The sequence below is a fragment of the Hordeum vulgare genome, chromosome 1H, assembly GCF_904849725.1.
Source record: "Hordeum vulgare subsp. vulgare chromosome 1H, MorexV3_pseudomolecules_assembly, whole genome shotgun sequence".
Taxonomy (NCBI): Eukaryota; Viridiplantae; Streptophyta; class Magnoliopsida; order Poales; family Poaceae; genus Hordeum; species Hordeum vulgare.
In genome coordinates this window covers 425,969,561-425,986,748 of record NC_058518.1, presented here as the reverse complement: position 1 = coordinate 425,986,748, position 17,188 = coordinate 425,969,561, and the positions used below count along the sequence as shown (strand labels likewise).

The following is a 17,188-nucleotide window of genomic DNA, read 5'->3' as shown; positions in this document are numbered from 1 at the left end:
TATCATACTACATCATAGTCATCTCAACATTCATGTGGGCATCCAAGACAAACCATTATAAGCTCCTAGCTAAGTAAGCATGGCATCAACAACTATGATCTCTAAGTTGTCATTGCAAACATGTTTCTCTCACAACAAAGCTGAATCAAGAACGATGAGCTAGTCATATTTACAAAAACAAAATAGATCAAGTCCATACCAGCTTTTCCAGGCTCAACCACTTCATCATATATCGTCATTATTGCCTTTCACTTGCACGATCGAACGATGTGAACAATAATAAGCGTCCTCGTGCATTGGACTAAAGCTGGAATCTGCAGGCAAACACAAAGGAGAAGACAAAGTAATAGGGCTCTTTAACAGATAAGCAGATATGCATGCGAGAGCCACTAAACATTGTAACCATGATCTTCTACCTTGACCCAAAGAAAAAGAAAACTATTTACACGGGAAAGCTCCCAACAAGGAAAAGAAGAAAAAAAAGAAATCTTTTTGGGTTTTCTCAAACTAGACAGACACACGAAAAGAAAACGAGAAAAATAAGTAAACTAGCATGGATGATACAGTGGCAAAGTGTGAACACCGACGAACAAAGTGAAAGCATAAGCAAGAATGTAAAGTCGATGAGAAACACGTACTCCCCCAAGCTTAGGCTTTTGGCCTAAGTTGGTCTACTCCCAAGGAGGGAAATAACCAGCTCCGGGGTACTCCACAGTGGACTGAGGATGCCACTGCCTGATTAGCTGCCTCTTGGAGACGAGCAACCTTTGCCTCCCTCTCATACTCCTCTGCCTCTCCTCTAGTTATGTAATATCTCCATTTTGCCTGAAAGTCAAAGAAGGCAGGAGCAGGAAGGGTAATATGGAAAACACGCTGCCGGTTAATTACTAAACGGTATAGGAGGGATTCATCATCCCTCTCAAGTAACTGGTAGCGTGTCAAAGCGACGCGGTCAAGGAAAGCTGTATGGAGCGGGGGATCTCCTTCGCGGATGGGTACTCCAAGGAAATTTGCTATGCGAGTGGCATAAATCCCACCAAAGAAATCCCCTTCATTAGAATTATTATTCAACCTCCTTGCTATTATAGCTCCCATGTTGAAGCTTTTATCACCTGTTACTATGCTCTTAAGAATACTAAGGTCTGGTGCGCAGAGATAAAAATGATCAATCTTGCCATTAATGCATCTGCCTATGAAGAGGGCAAAGTAATGCAAGGGAGGAAAATGAATTCTCCCCATGGTAGCCTGCGAAAAGATTTTTTTTCTGGAGGTAGGAGAAGTGGATGAGAGCTAGAATGAGTGGAGGGGGTGCCTGTGGGCCCACAAGCTTGCCAGCCCCGACCAGGGGGGTGGCCGGGCCTGGTGGGCTTGTGACCCACTGGCGCATCTCCCAGACTAGCTATTCGTCTTAGTATTTTTCAAAAATTCCAGAAAAAATCATACTTGATTTTCAGGACGTTCGGAGAACTTCTATTTTTGGGGTACTTTTTCACGGGACGCTAAAACAGAAAATAGGGGAAATTAAACTAAACCTATCATTTTTCTTCTAAGCAACCGAAGGTGAAAGCTCGGAACAGAGGCTTGTGACTCCTCGATTCATCCGTCTCATGGTCATCGAAAGAAATCCATCAATTAGGTTGATCAAGTCTCCTTGACAAACCTTTTCGAATCGCAAAAGAGAACGGAGAATTTTCGAATAGTCACTAGGTCACCTCAATGGGGATGTGTAGCTCCCCAACAAGCAAATCATACTTCATCTTAACAGGAGGAATAGGGCATTCAAAGCTCCCAATAAGAACCGATGAAGTTTTTTCGATAGCATTGATGCAATGTACTCGATATTGTTTCTTCGGAAAGTGCACCGTATGCTCATTACCGTTGACATGGAAAGTGACATTGCCTTTGTTGCAATCTATAACAGCCCCTCAGTGTTTAAAAAGGGTCTTCCAAGGATGACCGCCATGGCATCGCCCTCGGGAATATCCAAGATAACAAAGTCTGTTAAGATAGTAACGTTGGCAACCAGAATAGGCACATCCTCGCAAATGCCGATAGGGAAAGCAGTTGATTTGTTGGCCATTTGCACAGAGATTTCGGTGGGTGTCAACTTATCCAGTTCAAGTCTACGATAAAGAGAGAGAGGCATAACACTAACACCGACTCCAAGATCGCATAACGCAGTTCTAACGTAGTTGCCTTTAATGGAGCAAGGTATAGTGGGCACACTAGGATCACCTAGTTTCTTAGGAGTTCCACCCTTGAAGGTATAGTTAGCAAGCATGGTGGAAATCTCAACCTCAGGTATCCTCCTCTTATTAGTCACAATATCTTTCATGTACTTAGCATACAGAGACATTTTGAGCATATCCGTTAAACGCATTTGCAGACAGACAAGTCTAATCATTTCAACGAACCGCTCAAAATCCTCATCATCCTTTTTCTTGGATGGTTTGGGAGGAAAGGGCATGGGTTTCTGAACCCAAGGTTCCCTTTCTTTACCATGATTCCTAGCAGCGATGTCGTTCTTATCGTATCTTCTATTCTTAGGCTGTGGGTTATCAAGATCAACAGGTTCAATCTCCACATCCTTATCACTGCTAGGTTGAGCATCAATATGAACATCACTATTGATATTATCATTAGTCTCATGTTCATCACCAGATTGTGTCTCAACATCAGAAACAGAGGCATCGTTTGGACTCTCAGGTGTAGCAGCAACAGGGTTGCTAGCGTGCAAGTTCCTATCATCTTTCTTCTTCTTTCTAGGATGACTAGGTGCATCGGTGCTAACTCCTTGAGAATCTTGTTCAATTCTCTTTGGATGGCCCTCAGGATACAAGTGTTCCCGGGTCATTCTACCGCCTCTAGTGACGACTCTGACAGAATTGTCATTCAACTCATTGAGCAAATCATTCTGAGCTTTAAGTACTTGTTCTACCTGAGTACTAACCATAGAGGCATGTTTACTCAGAAGCTTAAGATCATTGACGTTTCTGTCCACACAAACACTTAAATGACTAAGCATATGAGCATTCTGTTCCAATTGTGTGCTAACATCATCGTTGAAACTCTGTTGTTTGGCAACAAAGTTATCAAATTCATCCAGGCATAGGCTAGCAGGTTTATCAAAAGGAATATCACTCTCATCAAACCTACACAGAGAATTTACTTCTACTACCTGTATCGGGTTATCGAGACCATGGATCTCTTTGATAGGTGGTAGATTTTTGACATCTTCAGATCTAATGCCTTTCTCTTTTATAGATTTCTTAGCTTCTTGCATATCTTCAGGACTGAGGAATAGAATACCTCTTTTCTTCGGAGTTGGCTTAGGAGGTGGTTCGGGAATAGTCCAAGCATTCTCATTTTACATGATGTTATTCAACAGGATCTCAGCTTGTTCTACAGTTCGTTCCCTAAAAACACAACTAGCACAACTATCTAGGTGGTCTTTAGAAGCATCGGTAAGTCCATTATAGAAGATATCAAGTATTTCATTCTTCTCAAGAGGTTGATCAGGCGAAGCATTCAGTAGCTGGATGAGCCTCCCCCAAGCTTGTGGAAGACTCTCTTCTTCAGCTTGAGCAAAGTTGTATATTTCCTGCAAGGCAACTTGCTTCTTATGGGCAGGGAAATATTTTTCAGAGAAGTAGTAGACCATATCCTGGGGGCTACGCACACATCCAGGAGCAAGAGAAGTGAACCAGGTCTTAGCATCATCCTTTAGCGAGAAAGGAAACAACTTGAGGATATAGTAGTGGCGGATCTTTTCCTCACTAGTGAATAGGGTGGCTATATCGTGCAGTTTGGTAAGATGGGCTACAACCGTTTCAGACTCATAACCGTGAAAAGGATCAGATTCGACCAGAGTGATTAACTCAGGGTCGACAGAGAATTCATAATCCTTATCGGTCACAAAGATAGGCGAAGTAGCAAACTTCGGGTCATATTTCATCCTAGCGTTCAGAGATTTTTCTTTCCACTTGAGCAATAGTTTCTCAACATCATAGCTATCCTTACACGCAAGAAAGTCCTCAGCTATCTCTCCCTCCATAACATAACGCGTATCAGGCATTTCAGGCAATTCAGGCATAGGAGAGCTAGTTCTAGCAGGCAAAATAGCAGGTTCTACTTCAATAGTATCAGCAGTTTCAGAAGTATCGTCACATCTAGCAGCAACTCTAGCAATTTTTGCATCCAGGAATGCACCTAGTGGCAAAGCAGTATCAGGCATAGCATCATCAGGCAAAGCAGTCTCAAGCATAGCATCATCAGGCAAAGAAGTATCAAGCATAGCATCATCAGGCAAAGCAGTATCAGGCATAGCATCATCATAAGCATCATGGGCAGCAGAAGTAGCATCATCAAGCACAGACGACATATCAAAATTTCTAGCAGGAGGTGGTGTCGCAAACTTACTCATAACTGAAGGTGAATCAAGTGCAGAGCTAGATGGCAGTTCCTTACGTGTCCTCGTAGTTGAGGGTTCTTCATAGTGACCAGCAGACGTAAATCCCAAGTGACTCAGAGAATATAGATGTGCTTCCCCGGCAACGGCGCTATAAAAAGGTCTTGATAACCCACAAGTATAGGGGATCGCAATAGTTTTTGAGGGTAGAGTATTCAACCCAAATTTATTGATTAGACTCAAGGGGAAGCGAAAGAATATTCTCAAGTATTAGCAGTTGAGTTGTCCATTCAACCACACCAGAAAGATTTAGTGTCTGCAACAAAGTATCACTAGCAAGGTAGTATGATAGCAACAGTAACCAGTAGCATCAGTGACAGTAGTAGCGGCAAAGTAACGTAGCAAGGACCAGTAGGAAAACTCGTAGGCATTGGATCAGTGATGGATGATTATGCCAGATGTGATTCATCATGTAACAGCTATAACACGGAGAGATATGTAACTAGCTCCCGTTCGTCAATCTAATGTAGGCATGTATTCCGTATGTAGTCATACGTGCTTAGGGAAAAGAACTTGCATGATATCTATTGTCCATCCCTCCCATGGCAGCGGGGTCCTAATGGAAACTACGGGATATTAAGGTTCTCCTTTTAATAAAGAACCGGACCAACGCATTAACACTTGGTGAATACATGAACTCCTCATACTATGGTCATCTCCGGGAGTGGTTCCGGCTATTGTCACTATGGGGTTGTCGGGTCATAACACATAGTAGGTGACTACAACTTGCAAGATAGGATCTAAATCATACATATATTAGCGACAACATAATAGGTTCAGATCTGAAATCATGGCACTTGGGCCCTAGTGACAAGCATTAAGCATGGCAAAGTAGTAGCAACATGAATCTCAGAACATAGTGGATACTAGGGATCAATCCCCGTCAAAACTAACTCGATTACATGATAGATCTCATCCAACTCATCACCGTCCAGCAAGCCTACGAATAGATTACTCACGAATGGTGAAGAGCATCATGGAATTGGCGATGAAGGAAGGTTGGTGATGATGATGGCGACGATTTCCCCTCTCTCGAGCCCAAAACGGACTCCAGATCTGCCCTCCAGAGGAAGAACAGGAGGTGGCGGCGCCTCCGTATCGAAAAACGCGATGAACTCTTCTCCTTGATTTTTTTTCGGACGAAAGAGGTTATATAGAGCTGGAATTGGGGGCGGAAGAGCTCCGAGGAGCTCACAAGCCTGCCAGCCCCGACGGGGGGGGGGGGGGGGGGGTGGGCTTGTGGGCTCCTGGCTCCGTCCCTCCAGTTGATTCTTGCGCCAGTATTTTTTATATATTCCAGAAAAATTCCACGTAGATTTCCAGGTCATTCCGAGAACTTTTATTTCTGCGCAAAAAAAACATCATGGCAATTCTGCTAAAAATAGCGTCAGTCCGGGTTAGTTCCATTCAAATCATGCAAATTAGAGTCCACAACAAGGGCAAAAGAGTTCGGAAAAGTAGATACGACGGAGACGTATGAGGGTGCAGCGCCTTCCTAATGGGGATGTCATCCCCGCTTCAGGTAGAAGGGCTCGACATCGCGCGACTGGCCCAGAGCGGCACTCACACTCTTGTGAGGCGCCCGTCCTCCGACATACTGAAGAAACCCGTGGCTGATCACCTCCGACTTCACCCCGAACCACCTCCCATGACATGATTGAGCTGCAACCCTCGCCCTCTCTCAGAAGCGGCCATTGACAAGTATGTGTCCCTCTTCCGTGGATAGCTGCCAGACCTCGCTGTTGCGGTGCTGAGAGCCCTGTTCCGGCTTGACTATGATCTTTCTACTGCTGTTGAAGATGCCATGCTCGACCATGGTGGAGGAGCTGGGCTGGAGCTCCAAGGCCAAGGCGGCGAAGACGCGATGGCGTCCTGATGCTTCCGCTCTGCTTAGTCGTTGATGTTACCCAGTTTCTATGATTAGCTACCTTCATGATTTTGTCTTGTTCGCTGTCCTATCCAGGAATGTGAGCCCTCAACTACTTTGTGATGTTGATCTCATAAGACTTATATTAGTGTTATCTGCCAATGATGATGTAGCCCTTGTTTGCAATGAATGGAAGTCTTTCCATCCTAAATTGGAATGTCTGGGTCTCAACTGTCCAAACCATCGTGCAACCATTCATGAAACCATCGCCGCCGCCACCTGTAATATTTTTTGTCTGCAGGAAATGAAATTAGTTGTTGTTGACCATTTTGTGGCTTCTTTTCTCGGAGGTCACAAGATGAAGAATTTTGCTGAAAAGTCTGCTAATGGCACCAAGGGAGGCATTCTTCTTCTCTGCAATGAAGACTACATGAAAGTGGACAACAGATGTGTTGGCACCTTCTGCATCTCCGCGAACATCTCAATCATCAACTCGGCCAACTCCTTCAAATTCACCTCTATTTATGGGCCAACTTGGAGTAATCTTAAGGACTCTTTCTTCCAAGAGCTTGTGAGCTTAAATCCACCTCAGGGTTCTAGATGGCTAGTGACGAGAGACTTCAATCAAGTCTATCGTGCACGAGACAAAAGCCGAGCAAATGTTGATCGCTATCAATTGGTGCGCTTTCGAAACACCCTTAACTCTCGTGAGCTAAAAGAGATCCACCTTGAGAACACAAAGTTCACTTGGAGAAACGAGCAGGCTAACCTGACTTTGAGAAAATTAGACTCTTTTTCTGCAATAAGGATTTGGACCTCGCCTTCGGCACTCACATTCTCCATGCTCTCTCGTCCCCGATCTTGGACCATTGCCCGCTCCTCCTAGCTAGTGACACGGGACCAAAACATCCCAAATCTTTTCAGTTTGAAAACTTCTGGGCTAAAATGCCTAACTTCAAGAAGATCGTCCAGGATGCGTGGGCTGAGGATACCAGTCACTCTGAGCCCTATCGGGTGTTGTTCCACAAGCTCAAGAGAATGACTCAACGCCTTCGCCAGTGCAGCAGATGCATTTTTTTGCAGCACAAAATTCAGCTTCACATGGCCCTTGAAATCATTCCCCGCCTCGACATCGCGCAAGAGCATAGGGCACTTTCACCGGACGAATGGGAGCTGAGAAAGGATCTTAAGAGAAAGGTTGTGGCTTTGGCGGTTCTCGAGCGGGCAAGGAAACGACAAAGCTCGAGAATTAAGTTACTCGAAGAAGGACATGCGAACACTCATTTCTTTCACCTTCGAATCAACCATCGACGGCGAAAGAACTTCATCCACTTCCTTAAGCACAATAATGGTTGGGTTAGGAGCCATGAACAAAAGAAAGACATTATTCAGAGCCACTTTAGAAAAGCCATTGGGAAGGGCCCCCGCACTCCAAGGACTTCAACTAGGGATGCATTCCCCCGTCCTCCTATGATCTATCGAACCTTGGGTCCCCTTTTACTAAGGACGAGGTCTGTGCAGTGTTACATGAGCTTCCATGAGATAAGGTGCCGGGCCCAGAAGGATTCACTCGAGTTTTCTTCAAAGAATGCTCGGACATCATCAAACCGGAGGTTATGCTCGTGGTCAATAATTTCTCCAATCTTAATGTCAACAACCTTCACTGGCTAAGCTTGTCTAATATTGCCCTCATCCCTAAAAAAGATGGGGCGGAATGCATCTCCGACTTCCGGCCTATCAGTCTAATCCATGTTATTGCTAAGATCATTGCTAAGATCATTGCTACTCGGCTAGACCCTCACATGCCTGAGCTTGTCTCCAGCATGCAAAGTGCCTTCATTAAGAATAAAGCATCCATGACAACTTCATGTATGTACGCAACTTGGCCCGACGACTCCACCGTACAAAAACTCCAACCTTGCTTCTCAAGTTGGATATCAGAAAAGCCTTTGACTCTGCTCGATGGGATTACCTTATGGACCTGCTGCGACACCAACACTTCTCGAGCCGATTCTTTGATTGGATATCTGCTCTCCTCTCCACAGCCTCGTCCGAAGATCTTCTAATTGTGTTGCGGGCGACCCAATCAAGCACGAAAGTGGGCTTCGGTAGGGGGATCCTCTCTCTCCTTTGCTCTTCGTCCTTACCATTGATCCACTACACCATATCCTCGCCAAGGCTACCGCGCAAGGCAACCTCCATCCCCTCCATGGCAACCCCATCCGGGCCTCCATATACGCTGACGATGCGGCCATCTTTGTTGCTCCCATCAAGGATGATATTCATTTTCTTGCCTCAACGCTCTCTGCCTTCAGTGACGTAACTGGTCTGGTCACCAACTGCAACAAGAGTTTGGTGGGGGCCATTCATTGTGCCAACATTAACCTTGATGACATCCTCTGGGCCTTCCTGGCGGCCCGAAACTCTTTCCCCTTGCGGTATCTTGGCCTTCCCTTGTCGGTCATGAGACTCAAGCACATCCACTTTCAGTACCTCGAGGACAAGATTGCGGGCAAACTGCCGCCTTGGTCGGCTATGCATGTAACTGTCCCTGGACACATTATTTTGGTCAAAGCGTTCCTCACGGCCATTGCTATATATCACCTCACGCCTTTAGATCTCCTTGCGGAGGTCCGAAAAAGATTGATAGCATGCGGCGTGCATATCTTTGGGCTGGGTGTGACAAGGTGTCCGATGGAAAGTGTAAGGTCAATTGGGAGCTTGTCTGGAAACCCAAGATCTTTGGCGGCCTCGGGGTGCTTAACCTCGAGAAGTTCGCGACCGCCCTTCGTCTTCGCTGGCTTTGGTTCGAATGGGCCAATCCTTCTAAGTCCTGGGTTGGGATGGAGACACCCTCTAGCGAAAGTGACAAAGATCTGTTCGCGACATCCACGACGGTGACTATTGGAGATGGAAAAAAGGCAAAATTCTGGGAACCTGTTGGTTAAATGGCCTCCCGACCTAAAGATATTGCGCTAGAGATCTTCAAAATATCCAAGAAAAAGGCATGTTTGGTATACAACACCCTTGACAACAACTTCTGGATCCGTCAAATCGACATAACATAGGGTCTCACTTTGGCGCATCTCGAGGAGTTCGTGGCCCTTTGGGAGATGATTGAGGGAGTAGCTCTCAATTCTGATAGGAAGGACACTATTTCATCGAAATTCACCTCCAGTGGTGAATACTCGACGACTACGGCGTACATGGTGCAGTTCGAGGGACAAGTTCACATCCCATCTTCAGCCACCATCTGGAGGAATTGGGCTCCCCTGAAATGCAAGGTCTTCACTTGGCTTATCATCCAAAACCGTGCGTGGACTGCGGATCGGTTGCAACGTCGTGGATGGCCAAACTGCTGACAATGCCCCCTTTGCAATCAAGTCCAAGAATCCGCCGCCCATCTTCTCTTCTAGTGCAGATTTGCTGCCCCCGTCTGGAACGAGGTGGTCGCCTGGCTCGACATTCAGGACCACTCACCTCTGGCTTAGCGATACAAAGACACGGTCCAAGATTGATGGATAAAGACGATCACCTCAGGAAGACACCTCAAGAAAGCTTTAGGCTAGATTCTGATGCTGGTAATGTGGGAAATTTGGAAGGAGAGAAACGCGAGAGTTTTTCACAACACGGCTTCACCGACCACCATTATTATCGATAAGATAAAAAAGGAGGCCCACCTATGGGCGCTGGCGGGAGCTAAACATCTGAGTGCACTTATATCGCAAGAGTAATCTTTTATTTTTGCCGCTTTGCGGCTCCTGTCTAAACCTTCTCCTTAATTAATAAAAATGGCAAGTCCTTTGCCTTGTTTAAAAAAAAACACTGGTATCTCGCATAAGTCTGTTCGGATAGGTAGGGATTAGACTCAAACTGATCGAATGTGCATATATTTTACTTCAGTTTTCCCACTGCCTCTTCCCACGAGTAATTCTTAGGTGGTTGGAAAACATGAACTAGAAAGTCAGGTGGGTAATATGAACCTTCTCCTAGTTAAGAATCACTTGATACTATGGAGTTTGAACAACAGCAGAGCTGAGAATCTCAGTTACCAAATCAATCATTGACATGGCGAACAAAAATTAGAAACCACAGAAGAACATTGTTGCCTTCCTCTCCGGTAGTCCAGTTCCACAGAATCTCAAAGGACAAATTGTACTAGTGAATAAGCCTTACCAGTTAACAGTGGTACCTGCAATGAATTTTCTTATTAAATACTTTCCAGTGAATACAACATTGATCTTAATTTAGACCTTGCTGGTCAGATGCTCAGATATTTGAAGATAATCTTTTGAGTCAGTTTCAGAAGCTATTTGAACCCCATTGGCAACTCATCAAGCAAGAGCCATATATTCTCTCATGACTGAAGTACACGTAGGAGGATGGTGTGCTTCCTGTATGTGATCATCATGTGCTGTTTCATCAGCCTCTTGAATTTTGTCCTTGTCTGCTCAAAGAAATGCCTTCCCCACACGGTGTGGGCCACACCTCTTGACACTTCACACTTTGACGATACTAACTCCATGCTGCTAATACCATAAACAAAGCTTCCACTATGAATGCACTAACTCAGCATCTCTCTGTGATGTCATAAACCTCCCCAAAACTGTCTTGTTGAGTTGCCAAGTCTTTGCACTTCCCTTCCATCAGGTGCCTATATTTTTCTTCAAAGCACACGCTGCACTGAATGTATGTCACCAGGCTTGCCAAACTGCTCAAGTGCTTCAAAATCCATTGCGCACTATACGGAACTAATTATACCTTTTTTGGTTCAGAGAGAGAAACATCCAGTTCAACTGAACTATATCCACGAAGCTTGTCGACTTTAACTTCCTTCATGAAGCCTCTTATTCTCTCTGCGTCATCATACCTTCCAGCATCTGAATATATGTTCGCCAAGCTCATGTAGTACCCGCTCTTTGCAGGAGACATGCCCATCAATCTCTTTGAAATCCGTTCCGCAGCGTCCATTTCACCATGAACTCGGCAAGCTGCCAATACACTACACAGGATAGCCTCGTCAGGCTGGCAAGGCATTTCCTCTGTGAGTTTAACTGCCTCAAGAACACGGCCTGCCCTCCCTAACGCATCAGCCATGCAAGAGTAATGCTTCAGCTCAGGCTTGATGCCCCGCTTTTTCATCTGCTCGAATATAGCATACGCTTTGTCCACCATGCCTGAATGCACGCAGGCCGACAGGGCGCCAAGAAAGGTGACTGAGTTCTGTACCACTCGTTTGGCCACCATTTCATCAAAGAGCCTCAAAGCAACATCAGGACGACCATTCAAACCATGGCCAACAATCAGAGCACTCCACGAGATAACATCCCTCCTGGGCATCACAGAAAATACCCGTTCAGCAAATTCAAGCTCACCGCACTTGACATACATGTCCACAAGCGCGTTCCCTAGAGGCAACGGCATCCCCAGGAACATCCGAATGCAGCATGCATGCACGCTTCTCCCATGCCGCCGCCACCCGAGCTGGCCACACGCGAGAAGAAGGCTGACCATGACCACCGGGTCCAGCTGCACCTCGGCCACCACCATCCCTTGGAACAGCCGCAGAGCCTCCTCTGGCTGCCCACACTGCGCGTACGCGGACAGCATAGACGTCCACAGAACGGCATCCCTCTCGCGCATTCCGTCGAACACCCTTCGCGCATCGGGGAGGTTGGACATACCTGAGTAGCACTGCACGAGCGCGGACGCCACGAAGAGGTTTCCCTGGGCGCCTATCTTGACGGAGAGCGCGTGCGAGGAGGCAGCGAAGGCGGCTGAGCCGGTGAGCGCGCAGCTGCGGAGGACCGGGGGCAGGGTGAAGTGGTCGGGCGGGAAGCCCCGCGCGAACATGTCGCGGAAGGTGAGGAGCGCTTGCGAGGGGCTGCCGGAGCGCGCGAGCGAGGCGACGAAGGCGTTGAAGGAGGGGAGCGTGGCGGGGGGCGGCATCGGGTGCCGCCGAGAGCGGTTAATCAACGCCGGTCGTCGTGTCGTCCGAACCGCGGAGTTTTTTGTGTTTCTTTTTTTCTGGAGAATGTTCTGTTTCATCTGGGTGATTTCTTCCCAATCCCCCTCCCCTCCCCTTTAGGCCTTGTTTGATACTAGTGTATTTTAGAAAATTTGTGGAGATTATTCCGGTTAAACCCCTCAATCCTCACACATCACATAACACCATTTGGTTCTAGTGTATTTGACATGTTTCATCCCCACATTTCCCCTCAAATCCTCAAATTATAGTGCATTTTTCTCAATAACCAATACACTACCCCTACCTAGTGTATTGGGATAAATGGGGATTTGAAGGGATTGGGTGAAGGTTGGGGTTTCACCCAATCCCTTGGGGGATTATCCCCACCAATCTCTTCAAAAACACTAGTACCAAACAAAGCCTTATTTCTTAAGGACCATCTATCTTCTTCACACGTCCTTTCTCTTTTTCTCCCCTTTCCTCCTCATTCATCACTACCAGATCTCAGCCCCTTGTCGCTCCCACGAGCGGTCCGGGCGCAACCCTACCGTCCCGCCGTCGCCGGCCCCCACCTCACCTCTCCCTTCCCTTGTCGTCGCCGGGGAACGTCGTCGGGCAAAGCCCGTGTGTGCGTCGGCGGCGGCGGGACTCTTCCCTCCCCATGAGGCGTCCGAGCGGCGCGGGGCGTCCGGTCTTGTGGGTGCACGCGACGCAGCTCGGCCGGGCGCATCAGGCCGACGACGACGTATGCAACGAGGAGTGGCAATCGTGCTCTCTTGCATTGGTTGGCGCGAGGTGGCGATGGCCCACGGCGCGGCCTTGTGCGGGGCGAAGCATCTATGTGGCACGGATGTGGCGTTCGTGCGGGCTGGCTCGAGTCGGGCACGTCGGGCTGCTGTGTGGTCTTGTAGGAGGTCCAACGTCCGCGTGCTGGGTGTGGCGTGGGCGTCATGGGTCTCCGGGGAGTGTGGTGCGGTGGTTTGGCTGCCGCAGTTTGCTCGGGCTGCTCGGGGGCCCGGTGAGACGCTGGGAGGTGGCTCGTCGCGAAGTGCTTGCTCCTGTTGTCGTCGGCGGGCGCGTGGACTACAGCCAGGGACCGTGGTAGTCCAAGGCCTCGGGTGGCGCTCCCATGTGCCTTCTGGCATGGTGCTCGGTATGCGTGATGGCTCGTGCCGCGTCTGGTGGTCCTGCTTCGATTCATCGTTACCGGATTGATAACCCATAGGAGATCGTTTGCAACCTTTTCCAATAAATAAGAGTGTCGAACCCAACGAGGAGCTAAAGGTAAATCAAATTTCCCCTCAAGTTTTCTTGACCATCAATACAACTCTACACACACTTAACGTTTGCTTTACCTAAAACAAGAATAAAACTAAAAGTACTTAGTAGGTGTAATAGATAGGTTTGGAAGAAAATAAAGAGCGTGGAAATAAAAGTTAGGGGTTGTTTAGTAGTAAGCTTTTTGTGTAACAGAAGAAAAAGATTGTCCATAGGCAATTGAATCTAACATGATAGATATTTATCATGTGCAATGAGGGAGAGGCATATGCTAACACACTTTCCATACTTAGATCATATGCACTTATGATTGGATCTCTAGCAAGCATCTGCAACTACTACGAATCATTAAGGTATACCCAACCATAGCATTAAACATCAAGTCCTCTTTACTCCCATACGCACACAACTCCCTTACTCGGATGTAAGTTTCTGTCACTCTCGACACGCACTATAAGCGAATTATGAACATATTGCAAACCCTCCAGCATGTATCCTTCACGTGTGCGCCTCACAGAAGGCACCTTAGGATAGCACCATATCATCACACAATTCATATCAATAACATCATATCACAATTAACCCGTAGGACAAAACGGATCTACTCAAACATCATAGGATAGCCATATATCATTGGGAAATAGTATGTAGTGCTTAGCACCATGTTTAAGTAGAGAGTTATAGCGGGAAAAGAGGAGTTACACCGCTGCATAGAGGGGAAGAGAGCTGGTGTTCAGAGCAGCAAGATTGTTGATGTAGATCATCGTCACACTCCTTGCCCTGGCGGCACTCCGACGCCACCGGAGAGAGGGGGAGAGATCCCCCTCCTTCTTCTTCTTCCTTGGCCTCCCCTTAGATAGCAGGAGAGTTCCTCCTCTGGTCCAGAAGAAACCTACCAGACTTGGAAAGGGGGGCAGGAGACCTGCCAGGAGACGACCAGTCTGTAGGGCGCGCCCTAGGGGGGCTAGCTTGTGGGCCCCCCTGCAGGACTCCTAACCCTAATCTTTGTCCTATTAATTCCCAAATGTTGCCCCAATACTAGAATGACACCAAAAAATACTTTTCCGCCGCCGGGAGCCTCTATTCCCGTGAGATCCAATCTAGGAGCCTTTTCTGGTAATCTACCGGAGGGGGAATCGATCGTGGAGAGCATCTACATCAACTCCATTGCCTCTCTGATGATGCATGAGTAGTTCACCACAAACCTACCGGGCCATAACTAGTAGCTAGATGTCTTCTTCTCTCTCTTTGTTCTTCAATACCATGTTCTTCATGATCTTCATGGAGATCTATCCGATGTAATACTCTTTTGCGGTGCGTTTGTCGAGATCTAATGAATTGTGGGTTTATGTTCACATTATCTATGAGTATTATTTGAATCTTCTCTAAATTCTTGTATGCATGATTTCATATCTTAGCAAGTCTCTTCAAGTTATTGGTTTGGTTTGGCCAACTAGATTGGTAATTCTTGCAATGGGAGAAGTGCTTAGTTTTGGGTTCAATCTTGCGGTGTCCTCACCTAGTGACAAAGTAGGGGTAGCGAGGCACATATTGCATTGTTGCCATCGAGTATAAAAAGATGAGGTTTTCATCATATTGCTTGAGTTTATCCTTCTACATCATGTCATCTTACCTAATGTGTTACTCTATTCTTCATGAAATTAATACTCTAGATGCAGGCAGGAGTCGGTCGATGTGTGGAGCAATAGTAGTAGATGCAGAATCGTTTTGGTCTACTTGACACAGACGTGATGCTTATATGCATAATCATTGCCTTGGATATCTTCATAATTATTCGCTTTTCTATCAATTGCTCGACAATAATTTGTTCACCCACCGTATTAATTTCCTTCATAAGAGAAGCCTCTAGTGAAACCTATGGCCCCCGGGTCTATTTTCCATATTATACTTTCAGATCTATAAACCAAAAATACAAAAAATATATTGCTGCCATTTATTTACTTCTGTTTTACTTTTAGTTCTAGCAATCTTTTATATCTATCTCTATCAGATCTCATCCTTGCAAATAACCGTGAAGGGATTGACAACCCCTTTTTAGCGTTGGGTGCAAGTGTTTGATTATTTGTGTAGGTGCTAAGATTGGGGCATTGCTTGTTCCTCCTACTGGATTGATACCTTGGTTCTCAACAAATTGAGGGAAATACGTTCTACTTTGCTGCATCACCATTTCCTATTCAAAGGAAAACCAACACAAGCTCAAGAAGTAGCAAGAAGGATTTCTGGCGCTGTTGCCGGGGAGGATGCATAGCAAGATCAAGCCTACCAAGTACCCATCACAAACTCATCTCTTGCATCTACTTTATTTTCCATTTGCCTCTTGTTTTCCTCTCCCTGACTTCTAAAACAATTTTCAGAAAATACCAAAAAGATTTGTGTGCTAGATCTATTCGTTGCCACCATGTCTGAATTTGGGGATATTTACATTGAAAATGATAGTGATAATCTTGAAGAGAATAACGATTCTCATAGATAACCTACTATCAAGCATACAAAAAATTCTGCATAGGTAGCGGCAATATTATTGGAAAAGGTGTTATTCAAGATTTCTTTACTTGTGCTGGTATGCTGCCTACTTTAGGAGGGTCTATCCTCAATAAAACTAAAGTATTACAGACTCCATAACACTACTAAGAAAAACTGGAGAGGCAATTTGTTCATATGCATCCTTGCATACAAAGGATTTTTCTTGAGTTCTCTAATATTCAGCTTGCTTCCGTTAAGCGTGCCACCACTATATTTCTAGCCCATGAGTTTAGATTCATCATGAAAGAGGCTAGTGAAATTTTTGCTCATTATAAGATTATTGGTGGATGTCCCCACATAGAGGAGATCCTTTTTAATCAAGAAGAAATAATGAGATTGCAGTCTCCAGATTATGTTGCTCATAACGAAAGTCTGAGAAAAGGGTTCCTCTTGAGGTTTTGGTTGATAAGATTTATGAACTCAATGATAATTTTGCTATACAAAATAATGGGTTAGAGTCCATACTAAGATATAGACTTATGACCTTCCACCGGAGGAAAGCCTACAATGATGAATTGATTATACACTATAGAGGGCCGAAGGAGGAACCTATTCCTCCCGCACTTGATCTTAAGGATCCTTGTCCTATTAAATTTAGCCCTTTTGATTACTTTTGCTTACTACAGAGGAAACTTGCTTCTGAAATAAGGGAGTATGAGATGAGCATTGATGATCTCCCTTACTATATGACAATACCTAGATCTATTGCATTATGCCTAGCTAGGGCGTTAAACAATGGCGTTTGTTGGGAGACAACCCAATTTTATTTTTATGTTTTTGTTTTTGCTTCTTTTTTTGAGTGCTGCACACATTATTATCTCTGTAATAATTGTGTTTTCTTGTTTTAGTTAGTGTTTGAGTCAAGTAAGACCTTTGGGATGGTCTATGGTGTTTGCAAGTTGATTTTGCTGAAAAACAGAAACTTTCGCTCTCAGTCCAGGAATTTTGTAAATTTAATGAATTGTTCTTTTGATCTGATTTTTTAAAAAAATATTTATATATAAATTTCCCAAAGTGTACAAGTTTTTTAGAATTTTTGGATTTACATAAATATTCAAAGTTT

General features: G+C 45.6%; 1 protein-coding gene across 1 annotated transcript; it reads right to left on the bottom strand.

Annotated features, from left to right (window-relative positions):
• Positions 1 to 10,379: 10,379 nt before the first annotated feature.
• On the bottom strand, positions 10,380 to 12,382 carry LOC123412756 (pentatricopeptide repeat-containing protein At4g14170). The gene has a single exon (XM_045105695.1). It carries the CDS (start codon positions 12,282 to 12,284, stop codon positions 11,091 to 11,093), a length of 1,194 nt encoding a protein of 397 aa, XP_044961630.1. The 5' UTR covers positions 12,285 to 12,382; the 3' UTR covers positions 10,380 to 11,090.
• Positions 12,383 to 17,188: the final 4,806 nt, after the last annotated feature.